Source organism: Pinus tabuliformis, chromosome 8 (genome assembly GCF_031772625.1).
Source record: "Pinus tabuliformis cultivar Carrire ecotype Pingquan chromosome 8, CPIR1, whole genome shotgun sequence".
Lineage (NCBI taxonomy): Eukaryota > Viridiplantae > Streptophyta > Pinopsida > Pinales > Pinaceae > Pinus > Pinus tabuliformis.
In genome coordinates, this window is record NC_142294.1 from 1,620,171,950 (window position 1) to 1,620,195,327 (window position 23,378).

The following is a 23,378-nucleotide window of genomic DNA, read 5'->3' on the forward strand; positions in this document are numbered from 1 at the left end:
CGGTGGATCCGACAAGGTATAGACAGTGGATTGGCTCATTTGGTAAATACTCAACCAGACATTTGTTTTACAGTGAATGTTCTTAGTCAATTCCAGGTAGAGCCCAAGCATGATCATTGGATAGAAGCCAAGCATATACTAAGATATCTGTAAGGAACAGTCCACTAATGCCTAAAGTATGATAATAGGAATGGTGTCCACTTGATTGGATATACAAATTATGACTTGGGAGGCGGTGAGATGGATGGGAGAAGCACTTCCAGAGGATGTTTTAGTTTGGGATCCTCCATGATCTCCTGGATGAGTAGAAAGCGAGAATCGTTTCCTTTGAGTAGTGTTGAGGCTGAATATACTGCAACCTATGAAGTAAGCAGAGAAGTTGTATGAGAAGTTGTTGTCTAACTTGTTTGAAGGACCAATGGACCCTACGGTGATACATTGTGATAAAACTAGTTGTATAAGGTTGTTTGAAGACCCAGTGTTTCATGGAAAGACAAAGTACATAAATAACAAGTATCACTACATTCAAAAGTTGGTGCAGGATGGAGTGTTGCAGAAACTGTATATCCCCATTGATGAACAGGTAGCTGACATTTTGACAAAATCTATTCCTAATAAGAAGCTTGTGTATTTGAGAGACAAGCTTGGATTGGTTGATATATCCTCCCTAGTTGAGAGGGAGAGATAGATACATCATTATTGTCTTCACTTTGTGAAAAAAGAATGGTGGATTGGGTAAGCATCTGGCATCCGATACTCTTTGAGGATGAGGTAGGGCATCCAAGATAAGAGTAGTCATAGAGGAAATTCCTTGAGGATGTGGTATTCCAAGATAGGAATTGTCTTGGAAGGACATACCCTGTGAACACTCGGGTGGGGTATGTGTCTTGAGAGACAATGATGATGGTGTATATCAGTGATTAGTCTCGCCAGCATCATGCTCTGATCTTGTGGAGAGATAGAGTTGTTAGTCAAAGCCTTGCTATGTGATAATGTCGATTGGAATGATGCAACGAGATGGCTTACCAATTTGACTCTTCTTATGAGATCTCTTCAGTTTGAAAATGTCCGTGTACCATTTATGAATACCTATCTAGTTAAGAGGGAGTGTTGAAAAATGTGTAACTAGGTTCGGTCTTCATAAATATGAAATGTACTTTTGATTCTTGTATATTGTAAAATGAAAGAAAAAATATTATTGTTATTTTTGTAGCATGGGTTTCATGCTCAAGGTCTTTTATTTTAGAGGTCAAGCACCCATTGAGTGCTTCTAGGGTTTGTCCTAGGGTCAAGAAGTCAAAAGAGTCATTGTCATATGAAGAAGACCCCATCGGGAACATTGTAACTTGTAAAAAGAATTATTTTTGTATTTAAAAGTGTCAAAATACCCTCCAAGACCAAGTCAACCTGGTAGCTAAGAAGTCGACCTCAATTAGGGCATTTTGTCCACCTTGGAAGCCTATATATAGGAGGGAACTCAACCTCCTATGGATATCATTCATTCTCTCATCAATCAAGCGAAGGAGAAGAAGAAGAAGGCTAGCGAAGAAGGAGAAGGACGAAGGACAAAGTGTTTGGGTTATTTCTCTCTCTTTTCACACGTGCGAAGGAAGGAGGCTAGGGTTTTGCTATTGCAAGATCGAACTTGGAGAAATTGCATAAAGAAGGTCGAAGGAAGGTTTATTAGGTCATCCTCAAGCCCTAGAAGAAGGAAAAACTCAAGCGAAGGTCAAAGGAAGGCATAGAAGCCCTAGATTTGCTCACATGTGTGGAGGCAACAGCAGTTACAGGGGCCGAAAACTTCAAACCTACAGTAGAGGACGAAATTTTGTAGCTAGGGGTCGAAGTTGTGCAACTAGAAGAGATTTGACTGGGTTTGACTTGGACTAAGGAAGCACATCATGAAGAAGGTCGGACTTGGTCTTGGAAGGGTATTGGTCTTGGTCTAGACTCTAAAGGTCTTGGAATTTGCCATTTGAAAAATCTATAAGAAGAGAACAAATTTGTGGGTTTTCCTCTCAAGTGGAGAGGTTTTGGCCCTAGCTTGCAACCTATATCCTGTGTTCCTGTGTACTATTGATCTTCTTGTTTTGGTAGTTGTTTTATGATAAAAATGACATAATAATAAGAGAAAAAGCTAATAAGTAAGAAAAAGTAAAAAGACATTAGAAGCAATTATCAAGTTTAAGAGAAATCATCCTAATTGAAGCCCTATAAATTTTTCAACAACACCAAGGAAAGAACTTCGACAACCACAATAGTATAGATGAGCATTTGATTTGCTTTGTTTAGCTTCCATTTCCTTTTTAACGAATTGCTCAACTATAGAAAAGGTTTGTTTGCATAAAGTTAATCTTATCTTCTTTTTAAAGAGTTATTTATTATCTAATTTTGATTAAAGTATGGCTAGATAAGATAAGATAATTTTATTAGTGTCCAACGAATGACCACAAAAGTAGGTCACTGGGACTAGAGGATACATCCATTGAGTACAATGTGGGGGTGCAAATGCCACTCCTAGAAAAGCTAAATCTAATAACAAAAAAATATATATGTATGCAAAATGAAGTAATGAAAAATACCAACAATAAGACATCCTCATGAGCATGAACATGTATAAAACTGTATCAACAGCTTGGTGAAGAGCCCATAGCGAGAGAGGATTGAACATGAGGTCCATGATGTCAAGAATGCTAGAGTCTAATAACAGATGGTGAGGAGGGCAACAAGGTGCTAGCTCACTATTTGAGTCTTTCAAAGCTATCTGGGAATATGGTTGCACGATCCTGAGGGGAAGGAAGGAGCGAGGAATACTCCTACCCTCTATAATAAGCCCATAGAATTATTGTTGGACCAAATTATTACATGTGAAAAAATAGATCTCAGCAAAGGCCTACCAAACAAGGTAAACTTGGATGTAAGAAACCAACAAATGTGAGGCTTTGAAAACATGGCATTTAAGAGTAGGAAATCTCATGAAGTAGGTTGTGTCACTACTTTATGTCCTAAGTTGATAAAACAAGTTGAATATGAGAAGAGTGTAAGGAGGAACACTTGAATTTCAATGAAGGGTGTCTTCAAAAGGCAAAAAGGAAGAGAAGAAATCCAAATGGCCTAAGAACCATAAGGAAGTGGACAAAGAAGAGTATTTCTTGTCAAGGAAACTCAAAGCCATGAATATGAAGAACCAAAGAATGTCTTGGAGAAGCAAGCACTAACCTACCCAACAAAAGGGGAGTTGTGAAGTAAAAGTCACCTAAAAGAGAAGGCCTCCCTAATGTGTAAGGAAAGGCACCATTGATCAAAGTATCTAAAGAATGTCAATAAGGACCAATTTGAATCCCAATAAAGTTAATAAAATCTCCCTCTAACCTTATTGTACACAGGGCATCTAAAGATAAAGTGCTTCTCAATCTCAATCTCTCCCAAAGAACAAATTTAATAGATCCATTCTACTCTAGGAAGATGATTTATCTTAGTCCTAAATTAGTGTGAGCATACCCAAACCTGGCCTAGGAAGAAGAGAAACACATGCACTAGATGGAAATTAAGATAGTGTAGCTAAATAATAAGCCTAACACTAATTCTGATGAAGTAATTGAAGTAAAATGCCAACTGGGGAGTCAAAACCTTGAACAATCCACTATTGAAAACCCATTTGAAGCTCTCACAAATATCCCCCACAATCAAAGCATCAATTTCTTGCTTCAAGGAGAGGAGGTGGAGAGGAGCATAAAGAGAGATCAAAAGGGAAGAAGCGATCAATTGAGATACACACCTCCTCAAGAAATAATCATACCTTCTAGAAACAACAAGAACATCAACTCCACTAACCAAGGGTTAGATCACAAGAGTCTATATTAAGAGCTAAGTGCCAAATTCTTGCATCCCAAAGGGGATTCATACATTTATCAACTTTATGGAGATAGACAATGAGTCAAAGTAATCTCACAACAAAAAGGGTATGCACCAAAATTAGCTTGTACAACATACTAAGGGATAGTCTATTTGTACTAGATTATGTGGTAGAGAATGATAGTCTAAACCCCCTCGATGCAAGACAAATTTGTGTAACCAAGTTTGGGGTCCCAAATTTGAAATCCATAAAAGAAAATGGGACTTAGCAAGGGTATCAAAGATCTTCATCTTTGATGGTATCTACTAGGAATGAATCTCAAATCATTGTCTCTCCAATAGGGCTAGTGAGGCCTAAGATACCAGAAACGTCCCTCCCAACCCCTAGAAACATCGTTCAGTGTTTTGGAAATGGATACTTGTACGATTCAGCATTGAAACGTCATAGTATGTTTCTTAGGCGTTTTGCTTTTTTGTAAACGACGAATCTTAGTTCGGAAACGTTCTAGGCCATTTTTTAATCGTTTTGGATATGTTTTCGAAAATCTGGATATGTATCACGAAAATCATGATACGTATCTAGATTTTCATAAACGTATCCAAGCGTAAAGTGCAAAATCCGAGAACAAATAATGTGTTTTGATTGTTTTTGCATGGGAAAAAGACTGAGTTGAGGGGGTCGCGCCCCCTCTTAACCTATATCACTCAATGAAAGGGCCCCTTTACCCTATTTTCATGCCATTTCATTGCTTGGAGGAGGTCATCATTTCCCTACTTGGAGTTGGACGAGGTCATCGCCACTTGGAGGAGACTGTCTCAGCTTGGAGGAGAGCTTGGAGCCTTGGCTATTGGTGCTTGGAGCTTGGTTGCTAGAGCCTAGAGATCATGTGGAGCTTGGAGATTGGAGGTATTTACAGTTTACTCCTAAGTTCTAATCAAGATTCAAGCTTGAAAGTTGAAATATTGAAATATAATTTATAGATTATGTAACATGTTGTTTGTTGAAACTTGAAATATAAATAGAAATAGATTCAAGAAAAAAAATATTTTATTTTGTAGTTTCCATTTACATCATCACCGTGGCATCTTCAAGTTCATCCATTCGTAATGAGGAACAAGAAAATTGAATCAGACCCTAAAGTTGATCCAAAGTCACCACTTTGGAAATATGTAACTGTTGTAGGAAAGATCCAAGGAGGGGGGTCATTGGTATGGATTTGCAGTGAGTGTCGACAGGAGTTTAAGGGATCATACACCCGAGTTAAAGCACATTTACTTTCGTTAAGAAACAATGATATTTGAATATACATTGGCCCACCTAAAGAGAATGGGACAGAGGGAAAAGATTTAAACAAGGAAAAAATTGCAAAATATCAGAAAGAACAAGACGAGGCAGATGCTAAAGCAAATGAGACAAATCTCAACTCTCAATTCAACAACCAACAAGGTTGGGAGCATCTTCATCAAAGCCTCCACTTCCCTCTTATGGAATTGGCAGCCCTGGTTCAAAGCAATCTAATTTGAGACCGCTTGAAAAGAGTTTTAATAATGATGGTCAAGAGAAGGCAACTGTAGCTACAGGTCAATGCATTTATCGAAATGGTCTTCCCTTTAACCTTGAATGATCTCCTTCTGGGCAAATATGATCAAAGTAGTGAATGAAGTACCAAAAGGGTACCAAAGCCTTGGATATGAGAAGGCTCGCACTACATTGTTGGTTGTTGAGAAGTTAGATTTGGAGGGTAAATTAAACCCCATTCGTAATTCATGGCGCATTTCAAGGGTGTCCATCATTTTTTATGGATGGAAAGATCAAAGGAATAGGTCTTTGATCAATGTGATTGCTCAGAGCCCAAAGGGGTAATGTTTTGAAGGCACTGGATTGTGAGGGTCAGCTGAATGATTCCCAATTCATTGTTGACATCTTGATTGAAGCAATTGAATAAGTGGGGCTAGAAAATGTTGTCCAGGTAATAACTGACAATGCAACGGTTTGTAAAGCAGCAAGCCTAATTATTGAAGCCAAATATCACCACATTTTTTGGACCCCTTGTGTTGTACATTCACTGAACCTCATGTTGAAGAAGATGGGGACTCAAATTGAGTGGATTTTACTTATTTTTGAAGAGGTAAAAGAAATTCAAGCCTTCATTACAAACCACCACATGTCCCGAGGCATCTACAAGGACTTTACAAAGTTGGAGCTCCTTAAGGTATCTAAACTTTAAAGTTTATTTCATAGATTTTAATTTCTATGACTCAATTCAAATATGTCAATTGGATTCTCAAATAAGTCATGATTCGTGAATCATAATAGGTATTCAATCAATTATGATTTTTTAATTATTGAAAAATTGGCACTTGCAGGTTTTCGAAACTCATTTTGCTTCTCACATCATAGTCTTAACAAGGCTTATGCAGGTGAAAAAAGTATTACAATCAATGATATGCAATTCCCTTCGGAATCAATGGAGGCAATCCCAAACTGAAAGAGCATAAGCAGTGAAAAAGTTGGTTGTTGATGATGAATGGTGGGATAGGTTTGAGTACCTCTTGGCATTTACTAAACCAATTATGGAATTGTTATGCATGTTTGACACAAATATGCCTAATTTGGGAGAGGTGTATGAGGGCACTGACTCCAAGATAGAGAAAATGAGGGTGGTTATAAATGCCAAGGAGAAGGACCCAAATGAAGTCTTTTACAAAGAAGTAAAAGATATATTGACCAAAAGGTGGAACAAGATGACCATCCCATTGCACCTTTTGGCCTATGCAGTGAATCCAAAATATTATTCTACAAAGCTGCTAAGTAATCAAGAAAGAATCGTAACAAACAAAGACCCAGAAGTCTCACAAAGAATTAAGAAAGCTTTTAGAAAGTTATTTGTAGATCTTGATATTTGGATTCAAATTCGTTCATAGTTTGCTCATTTTGTGGGATCAAAGGGTTTGGGTGTAGATCTTGATTCTATGTAGGACAAGACCATATTAAGTCCAATTAATTGGTGGAACTACTATGGTGGGGAACTTCCACATGTCCAAAAATTGGCCATTAGGATCATGTCATAGGTTGTTAGTTGCTCCTCAACAAAGAGGAACTCGAGTACATATGGTTTCATCCGTTCGGTGAAGTGAAACAAATTGGGCTCCAAGAAGGTTGAAGAACTAGGGTATGTTCATTCGAACCTTTGCCTTATGTCACACAAAAGTGACGAATACAAATTTGGGCCATGTCTCATATGACTTTGTTTGATGAGGAGGCACCAATAAGTAGGATTCAAATGTTGACATGGATCTTAATTACATGGATGAAGACATATTTTCTGATATGTAAATGTCATAATATGTCATATGATAACAAACTACCAATCACAGTTGATTTTGTAATTTGAACTACGTAGTGTGCCTTATTAATTTTAGCGATGATGTTGATGTTTGAAATTTGAAACAGAAACTTGATGATATGTTGAATGTTATAATAATCATTGATGATGATGACAATGTTTATGCTGAATTGATGATGATGATTATGTATTTTTAAATATAGAAACTAGATTCTAAAAGATGAATGGTGATATGAAATTCTTATTTTGTCTAACCTATATATATGCCATTTCCTTGTCGTATCTGAACTTTTTTGAAAATTTGCCATATTTGTTTCAAACCTTGTATCTATATATGTTCCCATATTCGTTTTAGTGCAACTTAGAGTGAGGCAAACCTTAGTTGTATTGAAATGCATGATCTCGGTTTTCCCAAGATGTACTACCAACTGCTAAAGATCACAAAACTAACTCAACATGTTCAATTGCTTTTGTAACCTCTCCAAAGTGGAGGATAGCAAAATCACATAATTTGTACGTATGAGCAAGATAAGCATAGTGAAATAGAAAAATATCCTCTCCTAAGTGAACTTCTTAATGTCCCAGATGTGGGTGCCCAGCAAAGACAGTAAGGTGGCGGCAGAATGGGACGGCAAGTGGCCATACCACATGGCCCTCCGTAATCCAGCACATCAGTCTAAAAAATGCATTAACACTAGCCATAAATGGCATTTAAGTTGGCGCCGTCTTCAACCAGCCTGCAACTACCCACCTCAGCTCCACGCAAAGATGACCTCTGGTGATAATCATACCACCGCACCTGTCTCTTATCCCCTGCCTCTGCAATGTCTATGCCCTCAGGCAGCTGCAGCACCTAGCTCTCGCACTACTACGGGGAGGCGCTGCAGCCTCCTTTGTTGCATTGATTTAGGCCCGGGAACTCACTTCACTCAAAGCCTAGCTTGCCATTTTGTTTTCCACTCGGCCTCTGCAGCTAATCCCTCCTCTGAGCTGCCCACTAATCCTACTGAGCCTTCTCATCACTTTGAGCCTAATCCCGGCAGAAATTCTCATACACCTGGTGTCAACATGCCGAGAACACGACATCGAATGCGTAGTCGCAGGGGTGGAAGTAGAGGAAGATTGACTCATCCCCCTCATTCTCCGGCCTCTGAAACCACATCCTCTTTGGCTCAACAGACTACAGGTTGCTACCCAAACACTCGTAGTGGCAGAGGCCGCTCACGACCTCACCGCCTCCATCCGACGCCCCCTGCTTCGCCTCCCAGTGGCATTCCTTCCAATCCACAGCCGCCTCTCCATTCCGCCCAATTCATCTTTCGTTCCTCCATGAACAGGCCCATCATTACTGCCACCATCTCCATAACCTTTCACGAGAAGGAGCAAGCTATTGAGGGTGGACACCATTCCAGAACAATGCCAGCCAGAGTTGCAGGGAGCTCCCATTCCATCACCTTTAACGAGGAGGAGCAGGCCACTGAAGGTGGTGGCCACACCAGAGCAGAACCAGCCATGGTCCAGAAGAGCACTCAGTGTAGGGACGCAGCAAACTAGGAAGGAGACGAACCAAGACCAGCATGACGACAAAGACATGGATCCTTACCACTGTTTTATCGAGGAGGAACAACCGGCGCAGCAGGCAGACAACACGGAGGCTTCAAAGCAGGCAGGTGTCAACATGGAGGCTTATAGATGCTTCATTGTTGAGGAACACCCGTCGTCTCCGCCACGTACCTAATCGGCCACACAACCTGCCACGTGTCTGCTATTCTCAGGTTTTGGGAATTTTGCTTTCTGGTTTCTTTTACGGGGCTTTCGGAAAAACTGTTGGTATTTGGTTATTTGGTTTTTTTTGTTTCTCCTTGAAAAATTGATAAAAAACTATGCGTAATTGTTGGTTTCCCCTGCGTGAGCAGCAAGATAATATTGGCAATCTTATTTTGATTCGGACTGGTTTCCCATTATGGGCAGTCTAGACTCTGTTTTTGTTGTTTTTGCCCAACACTCAGGCATGGATATGCACAGGCTAAAGCCTCAGTGTACTATATTTTTCAGTAATAGAATTAGTTCAATTTAGAAAAAAAAAAAAAAAAAGTGAACTTCTTAATGAATTGCTCAAACTCAGCAATGTAGACCTCAAAAATAGCAAGTGAAAGAGGACACCCCTATGTGACCCCAACAGTACTAATGATGCTCCCAAAGAATTGATCAGATGTGCAAATTTTCCAACAATGATCTCATAAAGCCCCATTACCATGGACACCAAGAGATCATGTTCCCCTAGGGTACAAAGCCACTCTATAAGTATCTAAGTTCAATGTCAAAGGCCTTCTAAAAATCAACAAAGCAACAACAAACATTCGAGGAATTTCACTTGCCTCCCTAGTGATAGACCAAAGAGTGAGTATGCACTCCACTATATGGTAGTCTCTCTTGAACCTGACTTGGCCTTTAGTCCTCCACCATGCCTCTAAAATCAATTGGACAAGTAAATATCCAGGGTTATGGCATAAAGTTTAGTGAAAGAGAGAAAACCAAAAATCTTGGTTCAAGCCATATGGGCCCTCCAATACCATGTATGTAAGACAAACATTTGTGAAAGCTAACAAATCCAACAAAAAATGCATCATGGTCATTAAGCTACGCAAAAGTGCAATTAATCATTCCATTCATGATCAATGGTCCACAAATGTATCAACCAAAAAATAATCAATAGAAAAGCATAGATTTTCATTAAATTTATCAATGGTACAAAATGAAACTAAAGAAAGAATGGTTGGTGATCAAGCCAATTTTCTTTTATATTCTTGTTTTCCACCTATTTTTTATTTAAAGTTGAAACAAATTGGGAATTACCTAAGCCAATGCCCTAAACAATTTTTTAATACAATAGGGAATGTTACCGCAAAATCTAGCAAGCGTAGTGCAAAGCCTCACTAGGCAACCTAAGTATTATGGCCACAAATAAATAAGTTGCCAGAGTCACCTCAACAACCTCTAATGTTGTTTTATGATAAAATGTTATCCCCGCAAGGGAGGCTTCCCTCGCAAGACTTAGAGGTTTAATGACAGGGGTTGCAAGCCAAATGGCTCTCTAAGGAGCTTGCAAATAAATCACCTAGAAATGTCTTCAATAAAAGAGGGTTCAAGGCTGACAAGAATCTAATCATTATGAAAGAAGATACCAACAAAGCCTTGAAGGCCAAGATAAAGTTACAAATGTTCAAGTATACTTTCCACCAACCCTAATAAACTAAAGAAAAAGCAATTAGAAGCTAGGTTTATTTATATGCAGATTTATAGCATGCATCAGCCTATAACAACAAATAAAACACCTTCTTAAGGTTAAGATCAACAAAGAATTATAGGCTATCAAAGAGTTAAGCAAGGGATAGGTCAGATTTAGGTATTTAATGGTTGAAATTGTGAAATTTCCACAATTGCAATTATTGGATATTTATCTCCTAACTGATTGCAATTTAATTGTCAATTGTATATTAATATTATGGCAAATAACGATAAATTCACTATTGCAATCTTGACCAAAAAATACATTGCAGAATATAAAAGCTGGAATTATTATTAAAATCAACATTGTTATTTTTGGAAAATTGTCCCTAGAAAAACCCCGAAGGGAAAACCAGTGCAGCAAATGAGGGTTTTATTATTATTCAACAATTTAAGAGTACAATGATCTACTTGCCTTTCTGTCAAAGCTCTGGAAACCTCTACTGCCAAAATATAATCAAGACACCTTGCCTTCCTTTGCTAATCAATCTGGCCTCTCCTAGCCTACTCGCACTCTCCATGTCCATTCACACTGCAGCCCAAAATGTGCATTGCCTGCCTCTAGATTTTAGCACGACCTCTGGGAATTCATCCAAGCAAGTAAATCTGCCTCATGCAGCTACTAGACCAACTTGCTATGCCTCTAAGATATTGATCCGGCGATTGGCAACTAAAACGTGGTCTCTCTAGCAACTCGCACTAGATAAATCGGCTAACTCGCACTGTTATTTCAGCCTCCTCCTGCAGATAATTCGGCCTCCTTTTATATCTCCCAGACACTAAAAAAATACTGAGGAAATTTCCTCCATACTATTGCTCCCAAATCTTTGTTGAACCCCTTGCCTCTGAAGCTTCCCTAGCTTCAACGGCACCCTTGCTGAATACCTGCAACTAGGTAGTCGAATTGCTCACGAAATACTTGATGCCTTCTCCAAAACCTTCGACATGCTCTTATAATCTCTCATTGGAGTCTCAACAACCATAATTACATCTCAACCGATGGATAAGATTATCTTGACTTCATCAATAAAAGTCTCTGGAGCCAAATCGAACTTCCTCAATTAATTCACTTTAAATAACTAGTTTTCCTAAGTTAGACTTAAGAAATATTTTAATTATCACTAATTAATTTAACTGAGGTGTCTCCAAGTCTTTTCTCATGAAACCTTTTCTAGGTTTTGGAGATCTCGTGTTATTTAGCCTCTTAGACATTATAAAGACTAGAACACTTGTCTGTTGCTACCCCAAAAACTAACAGATGTAACAACAATAAGTATTTATATGCCAGCCTTATTTTTAGGGGTAGAACATGCAATTAATGTTATATTTTCCTTTCTACATTTATTGAATTCAATTTCTACCAATTGGACTACTTATATAGATGCAAAATCGCTATAAAATGTAGGTTTAGACCAAACCCTAACCCTAATTACCAAGAAATAAAGAAATGAGAGAAATTTTAAAGGTGTTTAAAACAACAAGACTAATGCCTCTATCAATTGGGCAATGGGGTCAATTAGGCCATGGTCGATGATGGAAGGACTTGGATAGAGAGGGTGGAAACCTAAATTGTTTCTCTTAGAAACCCTAGCGGCTTATTTCATGGGAGAATTAAAGTCAAAAGATGTATGAAAACAAGTTGATTTGATGGATTTATGAATGACAAATTTTGCATAATTATGTAGAAACAAGAGTTCATGAAAGATATTGCACTTTTTAATATGGCACAAGATAAACACTAATTTCAGAAAATAACATGCAAAATTAAATAAGATAGCATTAAACTCATACAGTTTAAGCAAGAAAGATTTCATCAATCGATAAGATAGTCTCTCCATGCAAAAATATCCTCCCCAAGACAATTCACACCATCATTTAGGCATTATGCCCAAGAGAAAAAGAGAAAGGAGCTAGTGCACACTCACTCGAGAAGAGAAGAATGTGTGTGATGATAATACAATGAAAATGACTTCCCTCTACTTCCATGAGGGCAACTAAGTCATTTTTTATTAATTTACAATCGAAAAGCTTTAAAAGTGTGGTTCAAGCATTCAACTAGGCTATTACATCACTAGTCAACCTAAAGATAGCTTTACAAATGATAAATCATAATAAAAATTTCATATGTTTTCCACATATGTGGGAGGAAAGGCTCTCCAGCATGGCACCAACCTCCAAAAATGGGAATCTCCATCAAGGAAGTGACAAAGTGGATCCAACAGTGATCCTCACTCCAATGGACATCATCAAAATGCATGTGTGCATCTCCAAGTAACATCCCCTCCACTAAAATGCCATCATCAAGAAGGCCTAGGATCAAGTGTTGGCATCAAAATAGTGCGCTAGCCCTCCTAAATCATCTCAAGCAGTCTCCATCCTCATCTGAGATCTGGAACAAGGCAACGCCCATCAAGCAAGTTCAAGGCCAACCTAGGGGCATCTTGGGTCCATCTAAACACATTATCAATCAAGCCAACGCCTTGGCTTCTTTGCTCAATCTTTCGACATCTAGAGGTGTGGCAAGGGGCATACAACCATGTGGAGGTTCCTCAAATCCCAATGCTCATCTCGTGAAGGGCAACATTGTGGTTGCAATGTCACATGTACTCTCAAAGCTAGGTCAAACGTCCTCTTCATTGTGTCAGAAAGGTGTCAAGCCATCCCTCAAGGGATCTATGTTGCATGTGTGATGAACCACCTAAAACATACCTTCGAGATCAAGTTAGATCAACATCATTAGGGACAAAAACTACTAAAGTATCATAGTGGCCCATATTTGGTGTTAGAGGCACAAAGATATTTCACACAAACTTGCCTTCAAAAGTCTTTTAAGCAAACAATTTGTAAGCAAGTTACCACACTTATGCTAGGGATGATCATGCATTTGGCCCTATTAGGTGCTTCTAGCCCCTAAGGGGATGGACATTTCACAAGTAGGCCCATCAATCCATAGATGCAAGTGATAATTGTGGTCATGAAATGGGAAAGACTTCAAGGAAAAGGGCCATAGCCATGGTTACCAACTGAAGGAGGTCCAGCATCTTAAGTATAATGATGATGAGAGGGAACAATCGTCGAGGCATGAAATACAACTTCCTTGGTCTACTTTTTCCACCCTTTTGGTGTACCTTTTACTCTAATGGTTTATCTTTCTTTCTTGCACAACTTAGGTGAACCTGCTTGCTTTATGCTTTTCCAATACACCTTAAAGATGTAGCAGTATATCACTCATCAAGGTTGGTACATTTATAAGTTTATTTAGTTAGAGCATGAAATGCTAAGGAACTAGGTGAAAACGAATAAGGGGGATAGAGCTCATGCTAGGCTTTTGCCCGCATGCTTATTATATGTCCCATCCATCTTTTGCATTTTTCACTTTATCTCACTTGTGGCTTCATATGCTTTTATCTTTGTTTAATTGCATCAACCTTTTAAAGCAAATTTTCAAGCCCTGACCTAAAGATGAGGATATAGGGTGCCAATCCCAATGACCAATGATAATCAACCCAAAGAATAAAAGTGGATATAATAGAGACATGGAAGGTGGTAAGTATGGATTACCTTGGACATGTTATATCAATCAATACCTCCTATTACCACCCCTCTTAATAGTGGAAGAAAAGGACCTCGGCGAAGCTCACACTAGACTAGGGGCAAAGGATAATCACCCAAGTCAATTATGGGAACAGGAGTACAATCAAGGAGTCAATCATCTAGTTTGGCATGTGATCCATGTTAGCATGCCCCAAACATTAAATCAAAGCACATGATTACAAAAATGGTTAATGTACCTTTTGATAGATGACCCACCTTCCTTCAAGAAGTATTCTAGATGTGAGAGAGCATAGCTGGAGAGCTCTAAAGTAAAGCTATTTGTAGATCATCATAGGGTTGTTGGTTGGTTGGCTGACCAGTGGGAGAAATTTTCTCCTAGAGGTTACCCACCAAACCCACTTTTGGTGGGTAACCAGGATTAATAATTATCTGTGTAAAAGCTATAGCATTTTTTCTTTTTATATATACTACATATCAAAACACCCAAGTAGGACCAATGAAAGCAAGGAGTTGCTAAGCCATCAATTAAAGTTATATTCCATAAAAGAACAAAGGGGGGTTTCCATGCCCAATATGAGCCAATGTTCCCTTGGCACATTGCTTTAATCTTCAATGAAATTAGTGCCCTAAAAAAATTTTAGCTATTAGAAGTTGTAAATCAAGTTTTATGTGTAGAATACCCTAATTTTGACCCCTTGAATGTATTAGATCAAGTTATGTATACTTTGTAAAAGCATTATAATGACAAGAGTCAGCCCACCCAAGCTTAAATAAATAACCCCATTGATGGGCCTCCCAAATAGGTAAAACATAAGGCCCATCTAACCTTTCCTAGGCACATAAAAGCTACATTAAACCTCTCTTTTTCACTTAATAACACTTTTCTAGCTTAACGAGTTCGTATGAGGGTCAAGGAGATTTTTCATGCTTTATGTGCCTAGCATGACTATTGTGCAAGATATCAAGGGATTTTGCACAAATTTCAAGGAGATCTAGCCAAAGATATTCATGGGGCTTGCTCCCTACTATAGAAGACTTCCAACTCGACTGGTTAAGGATAATAAATACAATCCCCTATTTTGCAGCTACAAGAATCCCTACAGTTGTTTATATTGTTGAATAAACCCTATTATCGCTGATGTGATGACTTGGACATGTGTGCCCTATCATTTCTTAGCCCTTCATTAGCTTCTTTTGATTTCCAACCTTGCCTTTAGCATATTTTTCTACTCAATGGATTGTCTCCTGTAGCAAAACAAATACTCTTGTAATTGTTCATAACTTGCTTCCGGAACTTACCTAGATTTTCATCCAATTCATGATCCACATTCTTTGATGTGTTACATCACCCCTGGAACCCTAAAGATGGAATTTAGAAGAAGAGAGACCAAGTAGATGCCTTGACCTAGATTGTTGTAGAAATTGCTTCTTTCCTACAGAATTAGGGTTTACTATTTGCAAGCTTTTACTTCAACGGTGTGTTTTCTTTCCTTGCACAGTAGAATAGGTATGCTTTCATTTCATTACAGTTAAAATGGCTTGCCTTCATTGCAATTAGCATAGGTTAGCTTGTTGCCTTTCATTCCTCACAATTAAGTTTTTCCTGTAACATAGAACAATTAGAATGGTCTCTATATAACCAAATTTCATCTCAATACTTCCACATATATAAAATTCAGCAAAAGAAAGAGATAGTGCTTGCTACACATATAGTGTCGACCCCTCTTAAGTTTGTACAAACCTTGGGTTGCCAATTAAAGCTGAGACCCTTGGGAGTTGCAACATTGTTGTTGCAATACTAAGGGCCATCACCCATATAAATGATGACATACGCTAGTACGAATTCCTAGTGCACAACTCAAGGCCAACTACCAACCAGTGAAACACTAGGCATTCATGATGTAAATATGCTTCTATGGACCATGTGGTAGGCTTGCCACAATGAACTCAAGCTATGTAGGTAGATATTAATGTTGGAATATAATATATAATGGTCCAAGATGGCAGTGAGAGCATGACAAGGACTATGACTCCATCAAGGGAGAAGAAGAAAGGTGGCCTATGGGAAAGTAAATCCCCTATTGCCAAGTATCAACGTTGGATCTCATCTTGTCTTCATCATGTGTTTTAAATGAAATCATCCACCTACACCAACTTATAAAACCAATCATCAAATGCATGAAAGAGGTTGGTGGAAAAGTCTTCTTGCATAGTTATTGAATAGGCTAAATACAAGAATCATGGGAAAGTGTAAAAATACTTCATTTCTCGTGTCAAAAGGAATGTCAACTCACATTTCCCTCAACTATCTCGTTTCCACTCAATCCATTGATAGCACTACTCTTACATTCATACCATATATTGCTCATACTATGTTCTCCATTTCCAACAATGAATCAATTTAGAAATTGACCAAATTAAAATTGGGAAGATGAAAATGTAAAACTTGGATGAGAAATAGATGGTTGTAGGAGAGCATAGAGGTTGGGCCAATGACTAGGCTAATTAGGAATCACTCATCAACTATGTACTTGCTACTCAATGGAAGTTTGAAAGCCAAGTGTTATTTTGGACATTGTCCCTAGAAAGCATTCAATTGTTTAGGCTCTTTTTACCTACATTGAAAAGAACTAGAAGGGAAGAATATCCTTAGAAGACTTTCAAGCAAAGAAAGGAAACATCTTCCTTGTGTTGTGTAGGGTCATGAAAGATAGTAAGATGGTTGTTTAATGGTTGGATGAGATTCCTAGAGTGTTATATAATGAGTAGATTGGCTAAGCATGAGAGAATATGAGTTAGGTTTAAGTGAGCTAAAAGCTTGTAGCTCTATTCCTTCAAATCGGCGACCTCATGGCCTAACTTAGCGATGGCATCTATAGTGGATGCCTACACTTGGGAGGAAAATTGCTTGTACACAACCAATTTCTTGGATTATATTCTATAAAATATAAATGTTATCTTTGCTTATGAATTTGCAAATTAATGCTATTTTATGTTATGGACATATATAGGAAATTGCTTGTTATGGGTATATTTGTGATTAACTCTAACTATCGAGACTTCACTACTGCGAAACCTACATATTACATTGTATTTTATTAAATTCGCATTGAGCATGCATTTTATTTAATTTTAGTCCTCCCTTGAAGACCTTGGATAATTTATCTTTTGAAGGCCAAAATTTTAATGCCATGTCGATGACTTTGTCTCGTGTATATCTGTGTTGTGCAAGGATGCCACAATGTCAAAAAGGTATAGGTCAAGACGGGAAGACTATGAGTTCTAATAAGGTTGGAACAATGCAATCCCAAGAGATCTAATAAGCCTATGTGTTTTATCTATGATATAGTGGGTAGAAGCCAATCCAAACCTTTTTTATCCAGTTCTAGCAAATTGAGCTGGCCAATCCCAGTAAAGCAATATTGCACTAACCCCCCGTATAGTTATCAAGCTATAGTCAAGGTGTTTATGTGCTAGATAATTGATTAATTGATTATTCTTATGGAATGGTTTAACTTGAACATGTCTTAATCAAGCATAGCCACTCAAATAATTTGATGCAGTAATGTTTCTTGGAGAATGTTTTGTCTTTGCCCCAATAAAAAGAGAACAAAGTTCTCCACCAAAGGAATTTTCCTTAACAAGGCACAAGAAATCAAGAAGCTATACCCTTTGAGTTGAGGGATAGAAACCTAATACTTATCACGCAATTCAAACTGACATGGAATGGTGGCATAATGCCCTAGGAAATGGGCCCTGAATGGGATGTCCGCATCATGACATCTAGGGGGGGAACACATGGCCACTATCCCACCACATATACCTAGTTAAGGGCAAGGCCATACACCACCTCGAAGGCCATTATCTCATATTGAAAGACCACGCAAAGGATTGGGTGGTTTGATTCTTTTATGATGCGAGTTCACACAAGTTTGGATCTAAGTTACCGGAAACGTCCCTCCCAAACCCCAGAAACATCGTTAGGCGTTTTGGAAACGGAAACGAGTACGATACGGCATGGAAACGGCACGAAAACATTTCAATTTTTCAAAAAAGCAAGATCCTAATTTTGAAGCGTTTCCGTTTTTTTGGAAACGCGTGATCCTATTTTTGAAACGTTTCAGGCATTTTTAAGGGTTTTGGATTCGTTTCCAAAGTTTCCTGACTTGGATATGACGTTGAATGCCATGTCTCATATGATTTTGTTTGATGAGGAGGCACCAATAAGTCGACATGGCAACAATGCTCCCACTCATGGAGAGGATCCAAATGATGATGTGAATCTTAATTACATGGATGAAAACATATTTGATGATATGTAAATTTAATTTATGACGATGTTTTAAACTTTTGAACAATGGACATTGAATACCATAACATGTTAGATGATAGTAGATTGCTAGTCATAGTTCAATCTTGTAATTTGTACTATGTAGTGTGCATTTAGCATTATTAATTGTGGTGATAATGTTGATGATTGAAATTGGAAACAGAAACTTGATGATATGTTGAATGTTATAATAATCTCTAATGATGATGACAATGTTTAAGTTGAATTGGTGATGATGATTTGTTTATGTGGAATTCATGATGATGATTATGTATTTTTAAATATAGAATCTAGATTCTAAAAGATGAATGCTAATATGAAAGTTTTATTTTGTCATATGTGTGTGTGTGTGTCGTTTCCTTGTCGTATTGTATCTAGATTTTTTGAAAATTCATCGTATTCGTTTCAAACCCCGTTTTCGTATCCGATCCCATATCCGTTTCAAAGAAACTTAGGTTTGAATATAGAATTAATGCTCAGGCTTCAGTGGAGTTTTTGCATGTTAATAATGCACATGTATGGAGGTTTGAAACTGCCAATGTGTCCAATCCTGGGCAATTCTCCCATACAATTTTGTCATTGCGAGCTAAGATGGCCATTCATTTTGAACGGCAGAAGATTGCAACACAAGGGAGTGGTTATGTCATAGTGCCTGTTGCCGCAAAATCTAGTAGGTCCAGTGCAAATCCTCACTAGGCAAGGCCAGACCTTATGGCAACAAGAGAAAGAGTTGCCATTGTTACCTTAGTGACCTTTCTCCTACTCTTTAATGGTATTCAACCACAAGGGAGGCTTCCAAAGATTACCTAAAGGATCTTCCAATACCATTGATGCAGGAGCATCTACTAATCAAACCCAAGATTGACCTAAAATAGGTCAATAAATTTACTAAAGGAAGTTGGTTTCCTTAATTTTTGTTTAATTTGTAATAATTAATTTTCCTAAGTTGTAACATCTAAAAGATATCTATACAATTAGGAGGTTGTGATGAGTGTCATTTGGTCGCTATGTAATAGGACAGATTTGTAAATTTAGGAGATTGTTGGGATTGAGTTGTTAAGAATGATAGGAAAGTAATTTCTTATGTCATTGAGAAAATTGGATAGTTAAGGAGAGAAGAAGTTTGAAAGAGACAGAGTGAAGAGGTCTAAGAAGACCAATTGGATGATTGTGCATCCACTGCTACATATTTTGTAAATCATCCCTCTTTTCTTTAATTCATGGAAAATAATATTATTATATTACTACCCCAAGCACTATAACCTTAGCTTCATTAAACCTTTAAAGTTATCCTAAGTCCTATTGACTTTGGAATTAATGGTTAAAGGAGACATATGTACTTCTCATGAAGGCACATTGTCTCTACCATGCATGTAAGTATAATCCATGGATTTTGGTCTTGCAAGAAAGGAGTCACATTCATGCTTCCCAGAGGTTTTTCTCTCCACCTTCTTCTAATATCCTGACCAGAGATGCCAAGCCCTCTTCATCAAGGAGATACTTAGACATAGATATCACATCCTACATACCTCGCCTCACTTGAAGACGATTTGGACAATCACATCATACTTTCAGGTTAACAACTGATCAAAGCAACAAGCGACGAGTTAAGTTCCAAGGTATTTCATAAAGTAGAGTAGTGAGACCTTGGGTCTCCCCTCAACTTGCCCCCCTTTGGGAGGCCAATCAATACCCTCGAGACCAACAACACATCAGTTCACTCACACCCAAAGCTTCAAAGTGTTTAGTACCAGATAGTTCTCTAGGGTTCATCATGAAACTACCAGTAAATCAAGACCATGTGTAATTCAGGAAAATCAATTACAATTGATAATCCTTGGAATCTTAGTAGTGGGATTCCTTGGCTACTTTGTGCTAGAGCCTTGAAGTGAAGTGGGATACCCTAAGGATGTACGAGAGAAAGAGATTCCATTCCTTGGGTTGTGTAGGTTGAGGAGAAAGAGGGTTGGTAGATTGGGATAGTTGTAAAAGTTAATAGACTATGAAATTTTGGGAATTGGGCAATGTGAAGAGTGCTAGAGCTAGCCATGAGTAAATTCATCCTTGTCGATTCATAGCCTTAGCTCAAGGATAGCCTTTGTTGCAAAAATATTAAGTGCAATAAGAAGCCCATGGTTGGGTGGAGCATCCTTCTACAACGAGTTAGTGGTTATCAAATGTACAAGGCATCGATACTTGCAAAAATTTAAGAGTACAAGAACAAAGTGTGTACCCCCACTGTACTAATCTCAATGTTTACATAAAACGATATCAACGCAGAGAGCACCAACAAAGACAAATAAAGAAACCTGACAAAGACCAATGATATTTTTGTACTAGATTGTTCATAATGTCGATCACTGCATTCCTTTTGTTCCTATGCAAAAGCATAAGGGTCAGGTGGAGAAATCTGACACTAGCCCGAAAGACAAATGTGTTTCAATAACAACTGTCAATTCTACATAATGATTATTGCAAATTCCAATCGGCCAAATAGAAGTAACACAGTCGTCAACCGTAGAAAAGAACCTGATAAGGGTGCTCCCATCACAAGCAAAGATAAGGGAAGCTTGTAGCAGGAACTAGCAATAACCATTAAAGCATATGATAAGGGAAATCCAAATTAAACGATAACCAAAGTAGTTGAACAGCATGAAGCCAACAGGCACCAGATTCAGAAAAGCAAGACAGCAGAAGCAAAGGGGTCCACTATCATCAGAATTACACGAAGTAATAATCAATAGCAGTTGTTCTGATTGGTATGGACAGAGAGTCTTCCAACCAAGGATATCATTGGAAGAAAGCCAAAAAACAACTTAAGATTACAGTGGAAGTTCAAGCAAAAGATGACAAGAAAAATAACACCACTAAGATAGTCAGGCAGAATAGTGATACTGACAGTGGCAGGGCAAGTGGGTAAAGAGGACACTTTCCCAACAAAAGGGCATCATTAAACAGGAAACCAAAGGCATTTCCAAGAACAGCACGAGAAGGTACCAAAGAAAGCAGAATCCGATATGCAACCATGAGAGCAACAGAAGATACCTTGCAAAGGCAAAAGTAGAAAATCAAGGACCAAGGAATGAACTATAAGAGACTAAGTAAAGTAACTAAAGAACTAAAAACAGAACTAAAGTAAAAGCGAATAAAGAGAAGAAAAAGACATAAGATGAAACAAATCCAAGCAGAACAAGTTCCAGCAAAAGATGATTCAGAAACCAACATAGCTGCTAACAGCAGAACCTAAGAAGGTAGCAACAAAGTAAGCAGTTACCTAAATGTAAGCAAAGTCCAAGGTAAAGGACTTCAATCTTGCAACAACAAATTGTCAACTAGCAAGGTCTAAAAACATAAACTCTCCACCAGGGTTCCATTGTCCCTGTGATCCACCCAGCAGAGTGGCATGGGTTTGCATGGGTTTTAAAGGGATAAGGTCAGGCGAAGTCTGCAGCAATTTGGCCAGAGTAGTTACCCCTATACTAGCACTTAAGTTTAAGAAACTCAGACCTGTGTAGTGCATCCCCTTAGAGCATGTTATATATACTACCCAGATCATTTCTGGCTCAAGGAATTGGCCTGTGGAGGTGATTAACAAGCAATTGATCATAGTGTCAAAGATTATTAACTTACATAACGTGCACCCCCGGACCCCAACAAACTAGCCATCGCAGTTTAATGTATCTTTGTCTCTTTCCAACATAGATACAACTGAATGACGGCCTGGAACAATATACCACTAATCCCAATGGAGAGAACCTGAGAACATTGCATTTATCATTTCAAACAAAGAAAAAGGCATATTAAATAAACCCAAATCTTACATATTTAAGTAGTAAAGCTCCCAACTTGACACCAGGTCTGAAGGCTTCATCCCAAAGTTGATGCAAAATGTAGTGCCTGCTCACATTACCAGTATCAGATCCCAGAGCTCGTTATGTTAACAAGTACATCAAACTGTGCTTCAGATATTCGATATTGTTAACAAGTACATCAAACTGTGCTTCAGATATTTGATATTGCATAGAAGCCCATGTCACTCTTGGCCATCGACCTTGTCGCAAAATGCAAAACACTTGATAAGGTTACTTACATTTCTGTAATATGTCCTCCTCGTCCTCCAGTGCGAACCCATTCTGGGCAAACTCCGCTTTGATTTGTTGATCCATAAGGGTGTGCCTGAAGAGTGAAACAGTACGCAAGACCCGGCAAATTTGTGAAAGAAAAATAAATCTCGGACAGACTCGAGAGCGGAGGTAATGGTTTGCTTTCCCGCCATCTGATTCAATTAATAACCAAAAGTTTATTAATATATCCATCATTGAAAAAAAAAAATAGTGGTTTAACGAGGCTATAAATTCGTTTTAAAATAGTGGAAATTTTAACATATTTTTGTTAAAATTTGGCAGAAATTTTAGGAAATCTAGATTATAGCTGTGAAATTTCAAGATTTTTGGTGTCCAGGGTTTTTGATGGAGCTGAATTTATTTCTACCATCAAAAAACAATTCAAATACTCATATAATCACATTTAAATAATAATAATAATAATAAATAAAAATAAAAAAATAAAATTGTGTGTTTTTTAATTATTTTAAATTAATAAAATTATAAATATTAAATGTTAATATGTATTATTTAGTTATAATACACATTTGACCGTTGATACCAAATCACTGTGATGTGATTATTCCCAAAGAAGTTTTCAAACGCTGAAGAATGTTAAAATTATTTTTATATTAAAATTAATAATTTATTGATTTGAAATTAAAATTGGATAGAGATTATTTTAGAAATTATGACAATAACGTTTAACATTTTTGGCATGTTAGGCATAAAGTAGTGAGTCATACAATATTCTTTTTAGGTATTCCATGGTGAAAAGGTTATATGTGTGAAACCTTGTTGACACAAATCCAACCATGAATATGGGTTGGTGTTATCTATGTTGGGTGCAATTTGGGGATAAATTTGACAATTTAGATGTCCTTATGTCACAGTTTCTCA

The 23,378-nt window shown here is 37.9% G+C and overlaps 1 protein-coding gene across 1 annotated transcript in view; it reads right to left on the reverse strand.

Moving 5' to 3' along the window:
• The window catches only part of POLA2 (DNA polymerase alpha 2), a 75,594-nt gene extending 52,953 nt beyond the window's left edge, over positions 1-22,641 (reverse strand). Inside the window, exons 1-2 of the mRNA XM_089367669.1 lie at positions 22,466-22,641; positions 22,197-22,272 (exon numbers count right to left, since the gene is read on the reverse strand). Coding sequence (XP_089223795.1) covers positions 22,197-22,272; positions 22,466-22,541 — 152 coding nt within the window. The 5' untranslated portion in view covers positions 22,542-22,641. The remainder of the gene's footprint in view (positions 1-22,196; positions 22,273-22,465) is intronic.
• Positions 22,642-23,378: the final 737 nt, after the last annotated feature.